Here is a 21258-nt window from a genome sequence, read left to right as displayed (position 1 = left end):
AACTGTTCGGTCTCGTGTTCGAGTTGTTTACTCATGTTGAACGAGACCTTGCTCTTCCCACAGTCCACAAAATGTACTTCATTATCATTAAGTGCAAAGGGAAGGCCAACATATGTATGTTACATAACTACTTTATTCACTAAGCTAATTACACTGTGCAATAGAATGCTGTGGTCCATGATGTAGCACACCAAACTCAACACCGTTACCGACGCTAGTTCAAGTCTCGTAACTTACTAACGCCGGTGAGACGCGTCACTCCTTCCCCTTCCACCAGGGATGTAGCAGTCTGAAAAGTGCTGACCTCTGACGGACAAACATACACATGGCGTTCAACAAAGAGTTTCACCTTGTCTTCTTGACATGGCATAAGCCCAAAAATATTTATCATGCAGACTTTTCATAGTCTCTTATTTCAGAGCCCTGTCATTGATAATACCACATTATAGTATGGGTGAAACATTTGCCATTAGTAAGACTGTTGGTAAGTTTATACTGTCCACGCCAGAAAAAGTATTAAATTAAATTAAATTAATAGCAATTATTCTAGCTGAGGTAAATTGTAATTTAATCAAATTTAATTTGAACTGGTAACTTGTTTGTTTTCACAGAATGAATGGGCCACACTATATATCCAGATGCAACTATGTGAGAGTACTCTCCGTCATTGGTTGGATCATCGAAACACTCAGTCCCTTAATGTAGATGTAAAGCTTAGTCTTTCAATATTTAGGCAGATAGTAAATGGTATTCATTATATCCATTCCCAAGGAATTGTGCATCACGACATTAAGGTGAGTAAATTACGTTTCCCAGTTGTCATATAAATTAAACATTTTATTCCAGTCATTTCTCCTGCACTTCATGTTCAGTATGGCTCTATATTACATCATCATAACATAACAATAATCAGCCGAGCTGAGTGGCTCAGACAGTTGAGGGACTGGCCTTCTAACCCCAACTTGGCAGGTCCGATCTTGGCTCAGTCCAGTGGTAAATGAAGGTGCTCGAATACGTCAGCTCATGTCGGTAGATTTACTGGCACGTAAAATAACTTGTGCACGACAACAGCTTGATGTCTCCAAAGACCATCAAAAGTAGTTAGTGGGACGCAAAAGAATAATAAAAAACAAAAATTATTAACAATAATCACTTCAGAGAAGGTGCTTAACTGAAATTAGTCTTGAGGATTATTAATTCTTTATTATTTATGTAGCCTCAGAAACCATTGCTATTGCTACTTGCTGATTGAGAGTTTCTTTTTCAACTTTTGCTTTCTATTTATTGACATTGAAACACAGTCAATTTCACCCTTGCAGTCATACTTGCCTGATTCTAGGTAGGCGTAAAGAATGTTCCTATTCAAAGAAAAATTCCCTCCCCTGGCAGGAAAAAAAAAAGAGTGACTGAATAGGTTGCTATATTTCTATAAAATAGCTCTCAGAGAATTAAGAGTAAACAAAGCTTTATCCGCTATTTGCTTTACGTCGCACCGACACAGATACGTCCTACGGCAACGATGGGATAGGAAAGGCCTAGGAATTGGAAGGAAGTGGGCGTTGCGTTAATTAAGGTACAGCCCCGGTATTTGCCTGGTGTGAAAATAGGAAACCACGGAAAACCATTTTCAGGGCTGCCGACAGTGGGGCTCGAACCCACTATCTCCCGATTACTGGATACTGGCCACACTTAAGCGACTGCAGCTATCGAGCTTGGTCAAAGCTTTATCTGACCCTGTAATAATTAAGAGGGGAATACCTCAAGGCAGTATTATTGGACATTTGTTTTCTTATATATATATATGATATGAGTAAAGAAGTATCAAGATAAGGCTTTTTGCATATGATGTTATTCTGTATAGAGTAATAAGTTACAAGATTGTTAGCAATAGCAAACTGAACTCGATAATGTTGTGAAATGGAAAGCAGGCAATGGTATGATGATAAATGGGGTTAAAAGTCAGGTTGTGAGTTTTACAAATAGGAAAAGTCCTTTCAGTTTTAATTACTACATTGATCCGGTGAAAGTTCCTTATGGGGATCACTGTAAGTACCTAGGTGTTAATATAAGGAAAGATCTTCATTGGGGTAATTACAATAATGGGATTGTAAATAAAGGGTACACATACCGAGCTTGATAGCTGCAGTCGCTTAAGTGCGCCCAGTATCCAGTATTCGGGAGATAGTAGGTTTGAACCCCACTGTCAGCAGCCCTGAAGATGGTTTTCCGTGGTTTCCCATTTTCACACCAGGCAAATGCTGGGGCTGTACCTTAATTAAGGCCACGGCCACTTCCTTCTCACACCTAGCCCTTCCCTGTCCCATCGTCGCCATAAGACCTATCTGTGTCGGTGCGACGTAAAGCAACTAGCAAAAAAAATAAAAAATAAAGAAAGAAAAAAGGGTACACATCTCTGCACACGGTTATGAGGGTGCTTAGGGGTTGTAATAAAGATGTAAAAGAGAGGGCTTACAAGTCTCTGGTAAGACCCCATCTAGAGTCTGGTTCCAGGGTATGGAACCCTCACTAGGATTCAAGAACTGGAAAAAATGCAAAGAAAAGCAGCTCGATTTGTTCTGGGTGATTTCCGACAAAAGAGTAGCATTTCAAAAATGTTGTAAAGTTTGGGCTTGGAAGACATGGGAGAATGAAGACGAGCTGCTCTACTAAGTGGTAGGTTACACGTAATTAATCTCATAATGGAACCGTATTGAAGATGATATATTAAAATTATAAAATTCTTTTATATACAACCACCTATTCAATACATTACAATACCCTCATAGAATAATGGTACAATCATGAAGTGTCTTATATAATGGGACATGTTTCGTTCGGCATAGCGAACATCATCAGCCGTTAACGCACAAAGACTGGGTCAGAACCCTGAGCTTAAAAATGATCAAAATAGTATCCTCATATCAAAAGAGTAACCATGTTGTAATAAAAGAGTCAATAATATAACATTAGACTTAGATTGTAACAAAATATGTGTAACATAAAAACGAGTATTTGTCATGGAATGCATTAACGATGGCAATCTGTGAAATTAAAGACAATCATGGGGTTGTTAAAGTATGACAATAGATATAATGGACATTAAAATATACATCAATGCGTGAAGTGTGGATTAATTATTGTTAGGATGGAGTTCCTTCAAATTACGTAAAAACAAGAATTAAAATAGAGTTCATTGAATTGTCGTGAGTCCAAGTTGAACCAGGCAAAAGGCACATAACAATGAACAAACTAAGGTTGATGTATAACATGAACTCCAATAGTTGCTAATTCCATAGGAGAGACAATCTTGATGCCAGAGATAAAGTACAAGTTAAACTAGTCAATATTCACGCGCTAGCAATAAAACTAGAATTGTATGTAACGTAGAACACCAAATAATGAACTCATTAAAGAGTAACAACGATCTTGAATATAGGGAGAGTTCTAGCAATCCTTAGGTGAAGAGAGTAGATTATTGCACAAAATGGAGTTTGAAATCTGAAATTAAAGAAAAAAAGGGGGAATGAAGTTATGTTGACAACGTAAGGTGAAAAGGAAAAGAAAAATTGAAAGAGGAAGCTTACCCCCTGGGACTAGTATGAGGTGTCCGCTAGCGTTGGGTACATGAAGCAAACTGGCGAGTCGCTATATTACTGCTCTTAGTGTTGTACGTATGTATTTGTCATGTGAGGAGGAGGGGCGACAGATTCCTTGGGCGGGTCAGATGTACGCGCAGGGGGTGTAGCATGAAGGTAGCTGTTGTTACAGAAGAAATGCTGTTATCGATTTTATAATTAAAAATACTCATAAAGTTATTATTATTTATATTGAAAAGAGAGAGTAGTTCTGGAATTTTTTCGATTATTGGACTTTTTAATTTCTGAAGTATCGTTAAAATTTTGATTTCCGTTAAAATGTTGGTCTAAGAATATGTAAATGTTCTCAAACTCTGTCATCAGTTTACTTTTATTGACGTATTTTAAGATTTGAAGGTCTTTTTCAATTGTTGTAAAAGTGTGACCAGTCTCTTCCATACAGGTACTCATGGCAGAATACTTTTTATGTTTTGAAGCATTGTAGTGTTCAAGGTATCTGGTCAAAAAGCTATGTCCAGTCTGTCTGATATAAGAAATTCTACTCTCTTCACCTAAGGATTGCTAGAACTCTCCCTATATTCAAGATCGTTGTTACTCTTTAATGAGTCCATTATTTGGTGTTCTACGTTACATACAATTCTAGTTTTATTGCTAGCGTGTGAATATTGACTAGTTTAACTTGTACTTTATCTCTGGCATCAAGATTGTCTCTCCTATGGAATTTGCAACTATTGGAGTTCATGTTATACATCAACCTTAGTTTGTTCATTGTTATGTGCCTTTTGACTGGTTCAACTTGGACTCGCGACAATTCAATGAACTCTATTTTAATTCTTGTTTTTACGTAATTTGAAGGAACTCTATCCTCACAATAATTAATCCACACTTCACGCATTGATGTATATTTTAATGTCCATTATATCTATTGTCATACTTTAACAACCCCATGATTGTCTTTAATTTCACAGATTGCCATCGTTAATGCATTCCATGACAAATACTCGTTTTTATGTTACACATATTTTGTTACAATCTAAGTCTAATGTTATATTATTGACTCTTTTATTACAACATGGTTACTCTTTTGATATGAGGATACTATTTTGATCATTTTTAAGCTCAGGGCCCTAACCTAATTTGTGCATTAACGGCTGATGATGTTTGCTATGCTGAACGAAACATGTCCCATTATATATGACACTTCATGATTATAACACAATTCTGTGAGTGTATTGTAATGTATTGAATAGGTGGTTGTAAATAAAAGATTTTTATAATTTTAATAAGTGGTATGTTCTAAGCTGTCAGTGGAGAGATGGTGTGGAATGACATTAGTAGACAAATAAGTTTGAGTGGTGTCTTTCAAAGTAGGAAAGATCACAATATGAAGATAAAGCTGGAATTCAAGAGGACAAACTGGAGCAAATATTAGTTTATAGGAAGGGGAGTCAGGGATTGGAATAACTTACCAAGGGAGATGTTCAATAAATTTCCAATGTCTTTGAAATAATTTAAGACAAGGCTAGGAAAACAACAGAGAGGGAATCTGCCACCTGGGCAACTGCCCTAAATGCAGGTGCTAGACTTGATTGATTGATTGATTGATTGATTGATTGATTGATTGATTGATTGATTGATTGATTGATTGATTGATTGATTGATTGATTGATTGATTGATTGAAACCTCTAGGTTTAGAAGCAGCACACTGACCATTAGACCGTGAAGAACTAACCTAACCCCATGGCACTACAGCCCCGGAGGGCCTTGGCCTACCAAGCCCCCTGCTCAGCACGAAAGTCTGCAGTTTACGAGGTGTCGTGTGGTCAGCATGATGAATCCTCTCGGCCGTTATGCTTGGCTTTCCAGTCTGGGGTTGCTATCTCACCATCAGATAGCACCTCAATTCTAATCACATAGGCTGAGTGGACGTCAAAACAGCCCTCAGATCCAGGTAAAAATCCCTGATCCGGCCAAGAATTGAACCCGGGGCCTCTAGGTAAGAGGCAGGCATGCTACTCCTACACCATGAAGGCAGTGTATTAATTTCAGTACTAGAGAAAAACATCCTGATTTATTAAAATACATTTATTAACAGAGGCCTTTCTCCAAAAAGTGAGTAGTCAAGGGCCTGATTGGCAATAACATGCTTGTAGAATTCCAGACATCTGCCATTAATGCTTTTAAGGGTATCAGAGGACAAAGACAAATCAAATAATCCGCTATAACACAAAGGGTGCCAGCTGGGGATCCAATGGACTATACATTTCATTGGGGTCTCCATGTTGTTCGTTGGTTTACGGCAGTGATAAGATTTCCAAGAACTCGCAGATAGAAAGATACAAACCACAGAGCCATTGAACTTAGAATCGTCATTATCATGATCATCATCAGAGAAGTGGTGGTACACAATTTATAATCACTGGATTGCATGCCAAAAGCTTCAATTCCAAACCTCTTCACATTGTTCACATTGAGTGAGGGCATATGATGCTGTTGATGTGATTCATTTATTGGATGGGGATGTCTGGCATTGAGAATACTCCTTGGTGTTATTCAACAAGAATAAGCTATGTGCCAACTCCAGGTTTCATCCTCACCATAACTAATCATCATCTCGCACACAAAGACATACAGGTCACCTATGGGTGTTGGCTAGAAAGACTTGTCCGGTGGCAATGTATTTTACACACCTCATTACCTTCCATTTCCTTAATTAGTTTGCCTTTCCCTCTTTAAATTTCTTGTTTTGGTATTTTATTACCAGCAACCATAGCAGCTGACCATATTTTCTGCTTGCTTTTCACTGTTGTGGACATGAATTATAAACCAGCCAGTGCATGTCACCAACAATGGGGGAAACTATAAAAAAGGAACCTTGTTCCAGTTAATCCATACAGGACTAGATTTGCTAGTTTGTTGGTTGGAATAGTGGCTGTCGGTATACAGAAGAGATGTTTGTACATTTACATTTGTGTACTGCCTTGATTGTAGGTTTATGGAAAGAAGAATGGATTATACATTGCAGTCGCTCATTAATGCATGTACATTACCAAAATAGTTCAAAAATTTGTTTTTATTACATTTTACATGTCATATACCTTGATACTTTCAGCCAACTATCAGTTTGTATTCCTTATACAATTCTTAAAACTTAAGTGGTTATATTGCAGTTTAGCACAATAATCTGAGATACTGATTGTATTGACCTGTTTGTTCTTTCAGCCCAGTAATATCTTCGTCAATAAAGATGTTAGTAAAGTTCAAGTAGGAGACCTTGGATTAGCGTGCATTTTTCAGCATGCACCTCAAGATATAAAATTTGTGAACCAGGTTATTTGGTCCCTTGATCACAGAGGAGAAATAGGAACCAAGCTCTATGCTGCTCCTGAGCAACTTAAAGGAGAATGTAATCCAAAGGTAATCCTTTTTATTATACATACGTGCAATACATACATCTTCATTATAGATGTTACGCCTTTCAGTCTTCAAGCCTCTGTGTATTTACTAAATGCCTTCTCAATCATCTATCTGTAACTTGCTCTGTGGCCTTGTTTAGTTCCACACCTCTTATCTTTAAATCATTAGAAACTTAGTCTAACCATAGCCATCTTGGTGTACGTCTACTTCTCTTACCCTCATGATCGAGTCCGTTATTCTTCTAGGTAACCTGCCCCTTCTATTAACCTCACATGACCTCACCACTGAACCTGGTTTATGTGTACAGCATCATCAGTCGAGTTCATTCCTAACCTAGCCCTTATCTCCTCATTTTGAATACCCCTCCTGACTTGTTCCCATCTGTTTGTACCAGCAATCATTCTCGCTACTTTTATATCTGTTACGTCACTTTTATATCTGTTACGTCTAACTTATGAATAAGATATCCTGAGTCCACCCAGCTTTCACTCTTGTAAAGCAAAGTTTGTCTGGGAACAGACTGATGTAAATATACTTTTGCGAGGGAGCTAACTTCTTTTTTACAGAATACTGCTGATAACAACTGTGTGCTCACAGCATTAGGTTTTTATTGTAGTATAAGTCACTTATAAAACTTCACTTGTGTGCACTTTTTGAGGCATCATCCTAAGAAAAATAACACTTAGTACGCAAGTAAATTTGGTACATTCCTGAGCCAGAAAAACGATCATTGTTAGAATTAACAACATTGTGATTAAAAAATAAATGGCGATTAGTATTATGGGTGGAAGAAGTTACTTAAAAATCATGCTTCTTGAGTAAATTTGTTATTCGAAAAATACCAGGATTATTGTAAATGATGGTTGCAAATTTAGGTTTTCTTATGTGACTCCAGAACTAACTTTGAGCATTGTTTTATTTACCAATTTTTCCAGTCATTCTATTAATGGTTTCGATGCTAAACCATTTGGAATTGCAATTCCTTATTCAACTCCTTGTGCGAAAGGGGCAAGTTAAATGTTTGATAAATGAAGCTATGATAAGCTGCTCTTTTATGAGTGCCAGGATGCAGAGAACTATTTTTGATAGTAATAGTTGAGAAAGTTGGCTTCCTGATGTACCATCCCCTGCCCTTACTTGGTCTAGCTCAGCGGAGACGCTGTGTGGTGCATTTGAATAGAAAAAAGTATGGGTCAAATGGTCTATCTAAATTAACTTAAAATCATAGGACAGGTTCTAGAGTACATATTCATAAATGAGAAGTTGAAGAAATAAATAGGTGGAAAAGTTTATTAACCAGGTTAGAGTAGTAATCTTCTCAAAATAAATTGACAGAATTACATTTTAAATTGCTGTCACTGGTACAAATACACAGGTCTCGAACCCAATTATAAAGTCATTATGTGGAATACGGTTGGGTTATTGAGTTTTGATGGAGGTTCAAAGAAGTTAAACTGCACATGGTATGTAGCCTTGAACTGAATCATCTCTTAACATGAAATTATAATTATAGATTCTTACATCTCGGCCTGATTAAACAAATCCGAACTAGTCGGTAAACAAATACAATAAACACTTGCTTGGGACTGGTATTTACCCTCCAAAAAGACACTGAGTTTGCAACGGGGCCCGCACCTGGAACAAATTGAAGAGTAGCAGAACCTTACAACTCAAAATCAGCATGTGCTGTGATCCCCTTAATCAACAACACAAACAACAACAACAGACAATAACACACATGGGACAAATACGCACAAAGTAAGATAAACAGAGCCTGAAAGAGAAAACAAATATGCACACTTTATGTCATCGTCTCGGTTTGGTTTTGAACCCACGACATCTAAGGCTCTGGACGTCAATTGCTGTGTATATGCACAGCGGAGTGTTTCAAGTTAAAATTAGCAACTCCTGGTCAGCTGTGGAGAGAAAGTCAATAACAAAGTATTTTACTTGCGAACAGACTAACATTCATTAGAGTATGAAGGCTTTCACGGCCGGTGTCAATATAATAAAATTCTTCCGGGCTGTTATGCCGTGGTCCACTCCTCTCGCTTCTCCCAGACGTTTCATACTTTTGCGAGGGAGCTAACTTCTTTTTTACAGAATACTGCTGATAACAACTGTGTGCTCACAGCATTAGGTTTTTATTGTAGTATAAGTCACTTATAAAACTTCACTTGTGTGCACTTTTTGAGGCATCATCCTAAGAAAAATAACACTTAGTACGCAAGTAAATTTGGTACATTCCTGAGCCAGAAAAACGATCATTGTTAGAATTAACAACATTGTGATTAAAAAATAAATGGCGATTAGTATTATGGGTGGAAGAAGTTACTTAAAAATCATGCTTCTTGAGTAAATTTGTTATTCGAAAAATACCAGGATTATTGTAAATGATGGTTGCAAATTTAGGTTTTCTTATGTGACTCCAGAACTAACTTTGAGCATTGTTTTATTTACCAATTTTTCCAGTCATTCTATTAATGGTTTCGATGCTAAACCATTTGGAATTGCAATTCCTTATTCAACTCCTTGTGCGAAAGGGGCAAGTTAAATGTTTGATAAATGAAGCTATGATAAGCTGCTCTTTTATGAGTGCCAGGATGCAGAGAACTATTTTTGATAGTAATAGTTGAGAAAGTTGGCTTCCTGATGTACCATCCCCTGCCCTTACTTGGTCTAGCTCAGCGGAGACGCTGTGTGGTGCATTTGAATAGAAAAAAGTATGGGTCAAATGGTCTATCTAAATTAACTTAAAATCATAGGACAGGTTCTAGAGTACATATTCATAAATGAGAAGTTGAAGAAATAAATAGGTGGAAAAGTTTATTAACCAGGTTAGAGTAGTAATCTTCTCAAAATAAATTGACAGAATTACATTTTAAATTGCTGTCACTGGTACAAATACACAGGTCTCGAACCCAATTATAAAGTCATTATGTGGAATACGGTTGGGTTATTGAGTTTTGATGGAGGTTCAAAGAAGTTAAACTGCACATGGTATGTAGCCTTGAACTGAATCATCTCTTAACATGAAATTATAATTATAGATTCTTACATCTCGGCCTGATTAAACAAATCCGAACTAGTCGGTAAACAAATACAATAAACACTTGCTTGGGACTGGTATTTACCCTCCAAAAAGACACTGAGTTTGCAACGGGGCCCGCACCTGGAACAAATTGAAGAGTAGCAGAACCTTACAACTCAAAATCAGCATGTGCTGTGATCCCCTTAATCAACAACACAAACAACAACAACAGACAATAACACACATGGGACAAATACGCACAAAGTAAGATAAACAGAGCCTGAAAGAGAAAACAAATATGCACACTTTATGTCATCGTCTCGGTTTGGTTTTGAACCCACGACATCTAAGGCTCTGGACGTCAATTGCTGTGTATATGCACAGCGGAGTGTTTCAAGTTAAAATTAGCAACTCCTGGTCAGCTGTGGAGAGAAAGTCAATAACAAAGTATTTTACTTGCGAACAGACTAACATTCATTAGAGTATGAAGGCTTTCACGGCCGGTGTCAATATAATAAAATTCTTCCGGGCTGTTATGCCGTGGTCCACTCCTCTCGCTTCTCCCAGACGTTTCGACTACTGCTGCGGTAGTCATCTTCTGTGGCGTCGTGTAGATACGCTCTCCTGTGTATCCCGCTGGCGACTGCAAAAGTTGTTTGGGAAGCAGCTGTATTTATATGTAAGTGTGTGGCCTCCAATTGGTTCGCGCTGTGCAAACCGACATCTGATTGACTATCTGAAAGCACGACCTCCAATTGGGTCGCGCCGAGCAGCTTGACGTTTGGTTGGCTATCTGAACACACGACCTCTGATTGGTTCGCGCCGGGCATGGATTCTGACTGGGTCGCTCCGAGAAGTCTGTCGTCTGATTGGATCTCGGAGTGCACGACCTCTTTTAAGTTACAACAGTGTAAATGTCCCTTTGCTCTTGCTGCAACCTGAAATACTTTCCCCATGCATAATCACGACTAACATTCCATAATCGGGATAACGGTTCTCATGTGTAAAGCAAGTTTATTCATTTGAGGCTCAGCCATCCCTCGCAAAGAGTCTTTACCTGCATAAATACGTCACTAGGTCAACAGCCTATTCATCTTCGTGGCTTTCAGAAACAATCTCACCTTTCAAACACATGGTCAGGCAGGAAGCTCACTGACACAAAACCCCTCATGAGTCTTGTTATGGCACACCAAATTGTGCCCCACATTATTCTTAATCTAGGCTGCTACTCAGCCTGTTCTCAAATATGTATCTCATATCTCATGAGGATAGCATACCCTCTTTAAGGCTCTTCACGGCCTCGCATCTGAAATATCCAGGTTCGCATATAGGCTCTCACTTGGCCTATTCTCACATCTAAGTCTCCTCAACCGATTTTCGCAAATATCTCATTGCGATAATACACACTCATTGCGGCGCGTCACGGCCTTCCATTTAACCTATCCCGTTTCGCATCCCACATACGGCTATGGTTTAGTCTGTTGCAATACTATATAAAAGATACTCTTTTAAGTTACAACAGTGTAAATGTCCCTTTGCTCTTGCTGCAACCTGAAATACTTTCCCCATGCATAATCATGCACATCCTACTGTTTTTAACTAAGTCGTCTTCGATACCGGGTTCCCCATTCGAACCTCTAGAGGTAAGTTGACCTCCAACTTATTCTGAAGACTTTAACATCAACATAAAACTGGCGCCACTATATGGCGCAGAAGAAACCTACATTCAAAAATTACGAAATAACCACTAAACAATTACATTACCCTCATTCCATCTAAAGCAAAGCTAATAAACACATGGCTTGCACAGGCGATCAGACCTAAACTAAAATAGCTAACCTATAATTGAATATAGTAGTACATGCCTATGGCACTGAAAGTTTACTTTATTGAAAAGGCCCTGAGTCAAATCTATAGCCACAAGTCATGCTTATATGCAGTTCAACTTATCTGAAACCTACCTTATTTGCCTCAGCTCGTCCATCTTGGGTGGCGTGTAGTGGAATCAGTCCATCCTAGTGCTCTGTACTCTGGATCCTAAAGTCCAGTACTCTACTCCTGGGAATGCCATTACAGATTCTGTCTTCTGTCTTGGTCCTCGGCAACTCCTGAAAATTGGATGATGAAGTATGACACTCCTCTTCACTGCCTAGTTTGTATTTGTATACAATGCCGCAACCTAGGCAAGATACAGTTTGCTATATCTGCTACTTATGGTATCAGTCCGACCATGAGTAATGCCTACTATGTGTATGATACCCGGTCGCAACAATCCTTTTGAGAAATCATAGTTACATTGAAATGAAATGTCGTATGGGTTTTAGTGCCGGGATATCCCAGGGCGGGTTCGGCTCGCCAGGTGCGGGTCTTTCTATTTGACGCCCATAGGCTATCTGCACGTCGTGATGAGGATGAAATTATGATGAAGACAACACATACACCCAGCCCCCGTGCCATTGGAATTAACCAATTAAGGTTAAAATCCCCGACCCGGCCGGGAATCGAACCCGGGACCCTGTGAACCGAAGGCCAGGACGCTGACCCTTCAGCCAACGAGTCGGACGATAGTCATTATTATTCCCTCACTGTAAATGCTCAGGCGAGTTAGTCTAAGCCCTAAATAAAACTTTCTAATTACTTTATTAAATTAACTTTGTCTGGAGGTTTGATACAAGTGACACACACTAAGCACTGATCTGTCAGCAAAAAGCCGCCAGTTGTTTCGGAGACCTTCTCTTTATAGCACTGGTAGATTCCGTTGGGCTCCGGTACATCCCCGTTCTTAAAATAGATTGCCTTTGTGGGCCGGTTATGTCCTTCCAACGGCTATTTGAATTTTTTTTTTTTTGTGCTATTGGCTTTACGTCGCACCAGCTGGGAAGGAAGCGGCCATGGCCTTAATTAAGGTACAGCCCCAGCATTTGCCTGGTGTGAAAATGGGAAACCACGGAAAACCATCTTCAGGGCTGCCGACAGTGGGATTCAAACCTACTATCTCCCGAATACTGGATACTGCCCGCAGTTAAGCGACTGCAGCTATCGAGCTCGGTTATTTGAATTTAAGCAAAGAAAACATTTAACATGCCTACTTGTCACTGCTATGGTGTAAAGAGTGCATCATAATTACAACCAACATTATCCAGTGGTTTACTTTTGCTGAAACTTGCACACGTGTGGAATTAACGCTTTATAAAGGAAAAAATTAAAAGTATTCTCCTAATTCAGTACATCACATAGTTCATCATTAGATGGAGTAATAAAATTCAAACATGTTTCCACTCGTTTGAGCCATCTTCAGTGAAATAGGGGGGGGGGGGGGGGTTACAGTAAATTTACATAATACAAGCTAAAAATATGCCCGAAAAAATGAAAGAACAAATGAAAGAAACATGATGGAAATAAAAACAGCGCAATATACAATATTTACATCATCAGCTGGAGCAATAAACAACTCGCTGCAAAAAAATTCAGTGAAATAAGGTTAATACAAAACATAATTGAATCTAAAGGGTGTGTTAAACCTAAGAAGAAAAAAAATGAAAAACAAATGTTACAGATGGAAACGAAAAATAAGTGCACATAGCAAGGTTGTGGACCACTTAGTCTAAAATATCTTCATTTTTATAACATTTCAAAACAGGATGAAATCACTGTGTCTAGGCTAGGAGGGGAGCGAAAAAGTTTGAGAAATCAAGCCTGACAGGAGATAATTGATGGAAAAATGCCGATGAAATTTAAAACTTTAGAACAGCAGCATTCTTAATTTCTTCTCAATCTAGCGGTCCTGTTCTTGATTATTGTTTTACAATGTTGGCTGGTTTGTTTGCCTTATTTTAAAAAGGTCGGGAGGGCTTGGACAAAAATTGTGAAGCTGTGTTAGATAAGATGACAGGTGCTTGGTAAACTTTGAGCATAGTGGAAACCGTCAACGAAGTTCCAATCTGTAATGGAAAAAATGAGGTTGTTTGAGAAACTTGGGTCTGATAAGTAAAACGTGTAAAATGGGTATGATGAAAGCTTTAAATTTATGGTGTTTAAAAGGTGGTTGTCCTCTCGAAACGGCTTGGCCTTCTCAAAGTTAACGGTCCTGTTCATACGATCGAGTCCATTGCTGGCTCAGCTGTGTTTGCGAGGATGGGAGGAGCGGAGGGGGAAGGGGCGGTACAGGGCTGGTGCGGAGAGTGTGGGTTGGGGGGGAGTGGTGGTGAGTTGGAGAGATGGAGGTGGGGTTTATTTTATGGAGGTTCTGACAAATATTTATGGAATGAATGTTTCGAGTTGAATGGTTTTTTTTCTTTCTTTTTTTCGTTCATTTCATTTAAATTGTGAGAAGGGTTCATAAACTGATCTAGATCGATGTGGAAGGTCTCGAGAATGTTTAGCAAGGTGATTCCTTGATCTGTAAATATTTTTTCCAAAATAGACGTTACAAACAAAATTCATCAATTCAAACTTCAAGTTAACATTGGCCAAACTTACGAGTTCAGGAACAATTTACCAAGGGCTATCCTCTTAAGTCAAAGAGGCTAAGTCAGGTGCTGGGGGAACTGTGATAAATGGGCAACCAGCACCAAACTACATCAAGATTGCAACAGAAAATGTACTGACACTGACGGGAAAGACAGAAGAACTGATTGACTTCATGATACTTTAACAAATGTAGCATACAGAATACAATGATTAAAGGTAATAGGAACAATGTGATACTAAAATTATACATAACGGAAGCTAAGGCATCTTAATAATAGTGGGGCGAGTCAGGGTGGTAGGAGTAAACTCCTATGTGAAAATACAAACAAACATTATTTATAAATTAAGATGGATAAGAAACCAACAGCGCTTACCCCAAGGCAGGCCATCCTGGGAGAGAGGATCGCCAAAGTGCGTCTGATCGCTGGACTGACAAGAAACGAAAAGACCCCAAAATCTTGCTTCGCTCTCTTAAGAAGGCCAAGGCTGGCTCCGGTCCGATCACCAGGTAACCAATCAGGCCACAGAAGTTTACCTCTCGCCACCCAGATCCACCAATCAAAACCCTTGTTATTTTTTCCAACCAAAATATTTATCGAGAACTTTCCATCTCAACAACAATAAAGGTGTTTTAATTTAATCCACCTATTCAATACTTTTATTTCCACTTATAGTGGTTACATAAATAGACTCACAGTTAAATGGGACATGTTTCGCCCTCAATTAAGGGCATCATCAGCCTAAAAACAATCAAGAGTACAACTAATATTAAAAGTGGAAGCTAAAAGTTCAGCCAGTTATTAAAATTTGGGACATAAAAATGTGAAAAATGATACAACATATAAACATGCTAATGTCAACACTGTCAATGATTAAACTAAAATCTTGTCGAAGACTAAAACTTCTTCCATTAAAATTCCAATTAAAACAATTCATTTAAAATGTTAGTGGAAAACCAAAGTGGTAATAATATAAAGCCAACGACATGAGGGCATGAACATAAGCATAAACATGATTGTCATAAATATAATATGTCCAAGGCCGCTGAAGAAATTCATCAGCATGAAGTGAGAAGAAGAAGCATCAGTTGGTAAAATTGTAAGTGGCCCTTAGCACCGTAAGTAATACTATTGGCTGAAACCTTGCCAGAAAATGCCAGTAGATACTGAAATAATGTTTTCTGTAAGAGAAGGAAAAGATTAAATAAGAAGTTGAACGTAAGGAGAGAATACGGATTACATAAATTGAAACAAATGAGGACTTACATGTTAGTTGAAAGTTATTATTTGTTATCTACTGTTGTATTGGTTGCTGCCCTTCTGTTGGCTCTGAGTCTGGTGTTGTAACTGTGCTGCAGAGACGGCAGTGAACTCGGAGGGGAAGGAATAGGGGAGTGTGGAGGGGAGGAGAGGATGTGTGGAGTCAGTTGTGACGAGGCTGACAAAGGGGCGGAGTCAACCGTATTGCTGGAAGTAGGCTTAATATCTGTAGGTATGGGAGGAGTATTAGAGTATGAAGAATTAAATATATTAGGTATCCTAAATTTATTCGAACTAACTGACTTTAATAATTTCGGCATTAATTCATGTAACATACTTTTACAGTCCGTGGTTTCATTAAGATTTTGTTGCTTATTGTACGTCTGATCTAAATAGATATATAAACTTTCTAATTCGTTCAACATTCTCCCTTTTTCCTATGTTTCTAATTATCGCTAGGTCTTTCTCTATGGATTCAAATCTGTGACCAGTCTCCCTCATATGCAAACTCATCGCTGAGTATTTCCTATGTTTTTCCGCGTTAACGTGTTCCATGTATCTTGTCATAAAACTTCTCCCAGTTTGTCCAACATATGAAAAATTACATGGATTACATTTGAGTCTGTATACTCCTGATCCCAAATAACGATTTTTATCATAATTAACTTTTTTATGATTAAAGAATATGGACTGGTTAGTATTAGTAGTTCTGAAAGCTATATTAAAATTACATTTCTTGAATACGTTAGTAATCTGGTGTATAGCTGGATTATTAAAAGTGAATGTAGCATACTCAGTTTTTTTGGTTTTTCTGGTATCAGATTTGTGGATAACTTGTTCTTAATTTTATTGATTAATTTGTTGATCATTTCTATTTTGAAACCATTTTGTTTAGCGAGGTACCTAATATAATTTAATTCTTTCTTCAAATTTTTGGGAGATAGAGGGATTCTAAGTGCTCTATAAATCAGACTGTGAAAAGGTGCTTGTTTATGTGAATTTGGGTGCAAAGAAAAATTGTTTATAGTTGTAGATGATTGTATCGGTTTTCTAAATATTTGGAAATCAAAAGTGTTAACCTTACGCGTAACTGTTACATCTAGAAAATTCAATGAGTTATCGACTTCATCCTCTTTCGTGAATTTCAAATTAGGTTCGATTTCATTTAACTTATTTAAGATTTCTTGACTATTAGTGACATCTTTGTTTATGATTACAAATGTATCATCTACATATCTCAACCAAAAATCAATTCCTTTAATTTTTGCTGTTATTTCATTATGTTCGATTGAATCCATAAATATGTTGGCAAGGATGCCCGATATTGGGTCACCCATTACTAATCCATTCTGTTTATAAATATTATTGTTAAATGAGAAGTAATTATTGTCTAACACGAATTTTAACAATCTAGTGAATTCTTCTACTTCCATTTTACTAAGATTACTGTGTTTACAAATATTATCATGAATGATATTAACAGTTTCAGCTGTCGGAATATTCAGGAACATATTCATTACGTCATACGAACACATCATCTGGTTTGGGCGCACGCCAAATTTAAGCAAAATGTCACACAAGTCAATGGAATTTCTTAATGGTTGTTTATTATTAAAAGTGTAATATCTTTTCAAAAAATTATGAATATATTTGAAGACCTTATATGTGGGAGAATTTCGGCAATTGATAATCGGACGAATCAGAATATCGTTTTTATGTATTTTGGGCAAAGCTCTAGTTTCTGGGAGCCTAGGATTCATATTGATAAGTTTTAATTGCTCTTGTTCGGTAAAGAGAGATGTGGATCTTTTAAGTAAGGCCTTAAAGTTGCGTTGAATTTTAGCTAACGGATCTTTAGTCACTAATGTGTATTTGTTATTATCAAAGAATTCTTCAGTTTTCTTGATATATGTATCTTTATCCATCAAAACGATCGCACCCCCCTTGTCAGCATTGGTTACTATAATATTGTTATCTTCAATTTTCGATTTCATGTTTTTTATTGTTTTCTGTTGTTTAGGATCAAAATTGGTATAAATCTCTTTAGCTAATCTGGGTAATCTCTTCTTTAACTCCAATCTTACTTTGTCTTGTATATAACATGTAACTTTCCATCTTACGAAACTATGAACATGCTTCTAGAATCGACAAGGACAGACACCCCCTGTTTCGAAAGTCCAAGTCACGACATTTTCACAGTGTTCCAGAATATCACCAAACAGTAATGATAACCCTTTACATTTTAGAATATCACCTAACAATAATGATAACCCTTTACAATTTAGCTATAGTTACAGGTCCAAATGCAACACATTTTTCTCTCTTCTTTCTCTACAAAATTGTCCAAATACAACACACTTTTCTCTTTTCTTTCTCTACAAAACCTGTTACATTTATGATCTCTAAACATCATATTCTCCAAAACTGCAAATTACACATTCGAAACTGTCTTAATGTAATTAATCGAATAATTCCCTCTAATAATTGGTGCTTAACAATTACAATTTTATTTTTAAAAGTGATCCACATTTTTGTCTGCCAGTGTACTTGGGAAATATAATCACAGAAGATAACTCAGGGGATTGGAAAGAGTACAACAAGCAAATGTCGTTTACCAGAGCGTGAACCAAGAAGATTCAAGCAAATGCAGAGAGATTCTGTATTTGACCGATTATGTACCATTATATATATAGGTAGCAGGTAGGGACCCTCTTCAGAGGCAGCCCTACCCAGGGAGTGGCGCCCCTGCCTATGTGAGTCCCAGAGCACACTGACCCGGTGTGTAACATCTGGTATGGGTCCCAGCTCAGGATTACGAGTGAAGACCTCAACGGCATCTACAGCGGAGAAGGTGGACTTCGGTACGGTGGAGATGACGGAAGGGGCAAACCCGTAGCGTCTGTACTCCAGAGGAGCGGCTACGAAAGGCGTCTGTCTCCATGTTAGGGGCGGCCTAATTTTGAACCTGGCAGTAGGTATAAAATGCCTTTGGGTGTGGTGAGCCCATCGTAACAATAGCCTATATGGACAAAGCAGATATGGTGCCTCGGAAAAGGTTAGGGCGTACCCTGCTAAAAGAGACGCGCAGCTCTTCAGGTGCTGGGGGAACTGTGATAAATGAGCACCAGCACCAAACTACATCAAGATTGCAACAGTAAATGTACTGACACTGATGGGAAAGACAGAAGAACTGGTTGACTTCATGATAGAATGAATGGAAAAGATTTAGGGAAGCACTGGTTGGATGTGCAGAAAAGGTATGTGGTAGAACATCAGGAAATGTGAAAGGCAAAGAGACACACTGATGGAATGATAGGGTAAAGATTAAAGTGAAGTAAAAGAAAATGGCCTGGAAAGCATGGAAAACATCTAAGACTGAAGAAAGTAGAAGAAAATATGTGGAGGCAAAAAATTTGGCCTAGAAAGTAGTGGAGGAAGAAAAGAGGAAAAACTGGGCCTTATTCACACAGAAATTGAGAGATGATATGCAGAGCAGCAGGAAATTACTGCATGGTATCTTAAGAAACAAAAAGAGAGATCAAGTAAACACCAGATTTGTGAAGAATGAAGGTGGCATAATATTAACAAAGCCAGAAGAAATAAGAAATAGATGGAGTGAATATTTTCAGAAGCTGCTGAACATAAGAACTGATGACAGTCATTCAATGGACAACCGGAAAAGGTAATTAGTTGATGAAGAAATGGAAAAAGAAATTACAATGAATGAAATTGAAATGGCAGTAAGAAAGGTGAAGAATGGAAAAACTGCTGGAATAGATGTAAAATTTCAGTGGAGATGATAAAGGCAGCTGGAGCTGTAGGCCTGCAGTGGACATATCGGGTTCTCAGGAATGTCTGGAAGAATAAGGAGGTCCCTGAGGATTGGCAAAAAGGAATAATCATCCCAATTTTCAAGAAAGGAGATAAGAAAGTTTTGAAGAACTACAGGGGAATTACTCTAATATCCCATGTTGCTAAGATAATGGAAAGGATACTGGAAACTAGAATAAGGTTGAGGGTTGAGAATCAGATACAGGAAAAATCAGTTTGGTTTCAGAAGTGGAAGGTCAACAATAGAGCCCATTTTCATTATGAGACAACTAATGGATAAGCAATGGGAGTACAGGAATGATATAGTGATGACTTTCATTGACATTGAAAAGGCATATGACAGTGTCCCCAGGACTAAAGTTTGGGACAGTCTGGAGCAAAAAGGAATTGGACAGGGATTAATAAAAATGATCATGGCATTGTATAAGGAGTGTTGTAGTTGCGTGCAAACACAAGTTGACAGGACAAGTTAGTTCAAAATACTAGTGGGCTGAGACAGGGAAGTGTTCTATCACCAATCCTTTTTACAATAGTAATGGATGACATCATGAGAACAGCAAAAGCAGCATATGGAGGAAGAGAAATGAACATGATGTTATTTGCAGATGATATTGTGATTTAGGGAGAAGACGACAGGAAGGTTCAAGAACAGTTGAATGTGGTGAATGGGAAGATTGAAGAATGCGGATTGAAAATAAGTGCAGAAAAGGGTAAAACTCTTGTTATGACTACAGGGGAGAAAGAAGGGAAAGGTCAGATTAGACTTGCAGACAAGCCCCTCAAAGTAAGTGAAAACGTTCAAATACCTGGGGAGTGAATTAATGGAGAATGCTCGACTGGATGCTGAGATTAATAAGAGGATTCAAGCTGGAAGTTGTTTCTATCATAGTGTAAGAAACACGTTATGGGACAAAGATGTCCCAATGGAAGCAAAGGATACTATGTACAAGATGTATTACGTACCCATAACAACTTTCGGAACAGAAACTTGGACAATGACAAAGAAGGATGAGAGTCGAATACAGGCAGCCGAAATGAAGTTCTTGAGGAGTGTGATACAGAAGAGTAAAAGAGACAAAATAAGGAATGAGAAAATCCGGGAAGAAATTGGAGTGGAAAAACTGAATGATAGAATAGAGAAGAGCCGACTAAGATGGTTTGGGCACGTAAAGCGAATGAGTGACGAAAGAGTGCCAAAAAAGGTGATGGAAATGCAAATCCAAGGAAGGAGAGGCCGTGGAAGACCAGATTGAGATGGAAGGATACAATCCAACGCAATATTATAGAAGGAAACCTGAACTGGGACACAGTGTTGGAGGTGGAGTGGTGGAAAGACTGAAGAAAGTGGAGAGGAACCATATTTGCCCCTATCCGGCTACAGCTGGATAAAGGGAAATGATGATGATGATGATGATGATGATGATGATGATGATGATATATGTAGCAGGGTAACATGGACAAGAACAAAACGAGATGAGAGTAGAATTCAGGTGACCGAGATGAAATTCCTTAAAGGCTTTGTAGAGAAGACAAGATAGCATAAGAAATTAACACATTAAAAAGACGAGTGTAGTTTCGAAACTACCAGACAGGATACAAACACGCAAGCTCAAATGGTATAAATACATTATGCGAATGGGAAAAGATCAAATT

At 38.1% G+C, this 21258-nt stretch overlaps 1 protein-coding gene across 5 annotated transcripts in view; it reads left to right on the top strand.

Moving 5' to 3' along the window:
- Positions 1-21258, top strand: part of LOC136871840 (eukaryotic translation initiation factor 2-alpha kinase 1) — a 292614-nt gene that overhangs the window by 255821 nt on the left and 15535 nt on the right. For 4 of the 5 annotated variants that reach the window (XM_068227223.1, XM_068227224.1, XM_067145466.2 and 1 more), the window contains 2 exons: positions 612-794; positions 6820-7014. In XM_068227223.1, coding sequence (XP_068083324.1) covers positions 612-794; positions 6820-7014 — 378 coding nt within the window. The remainder of the gene's footprint in view (positions 1-611; positions 795-6819; positions 7015-21258) is intronic. The other variant, XM_068227225.1, reaches the window with a different exon arrangement.

Source organism: Anabrus simplex, chromosome 4 (assembly GCF_040414725.1).
Source record: "Anabrus simplex isolate iqAnaSimp1 chromosome 4, ASM4041472v1, whole genome shotgun sequence".
NCBI lineage: Eukaryota > Metazoa > Arthropoda > Insecta > Orthoptera > Tettigoniidae > Anabrus > Anabrus simplex.
Note: the sequence above shows the minus strand (reverse complement) of the source record. Positions and strands in the feature narration are given on the sequence as shown.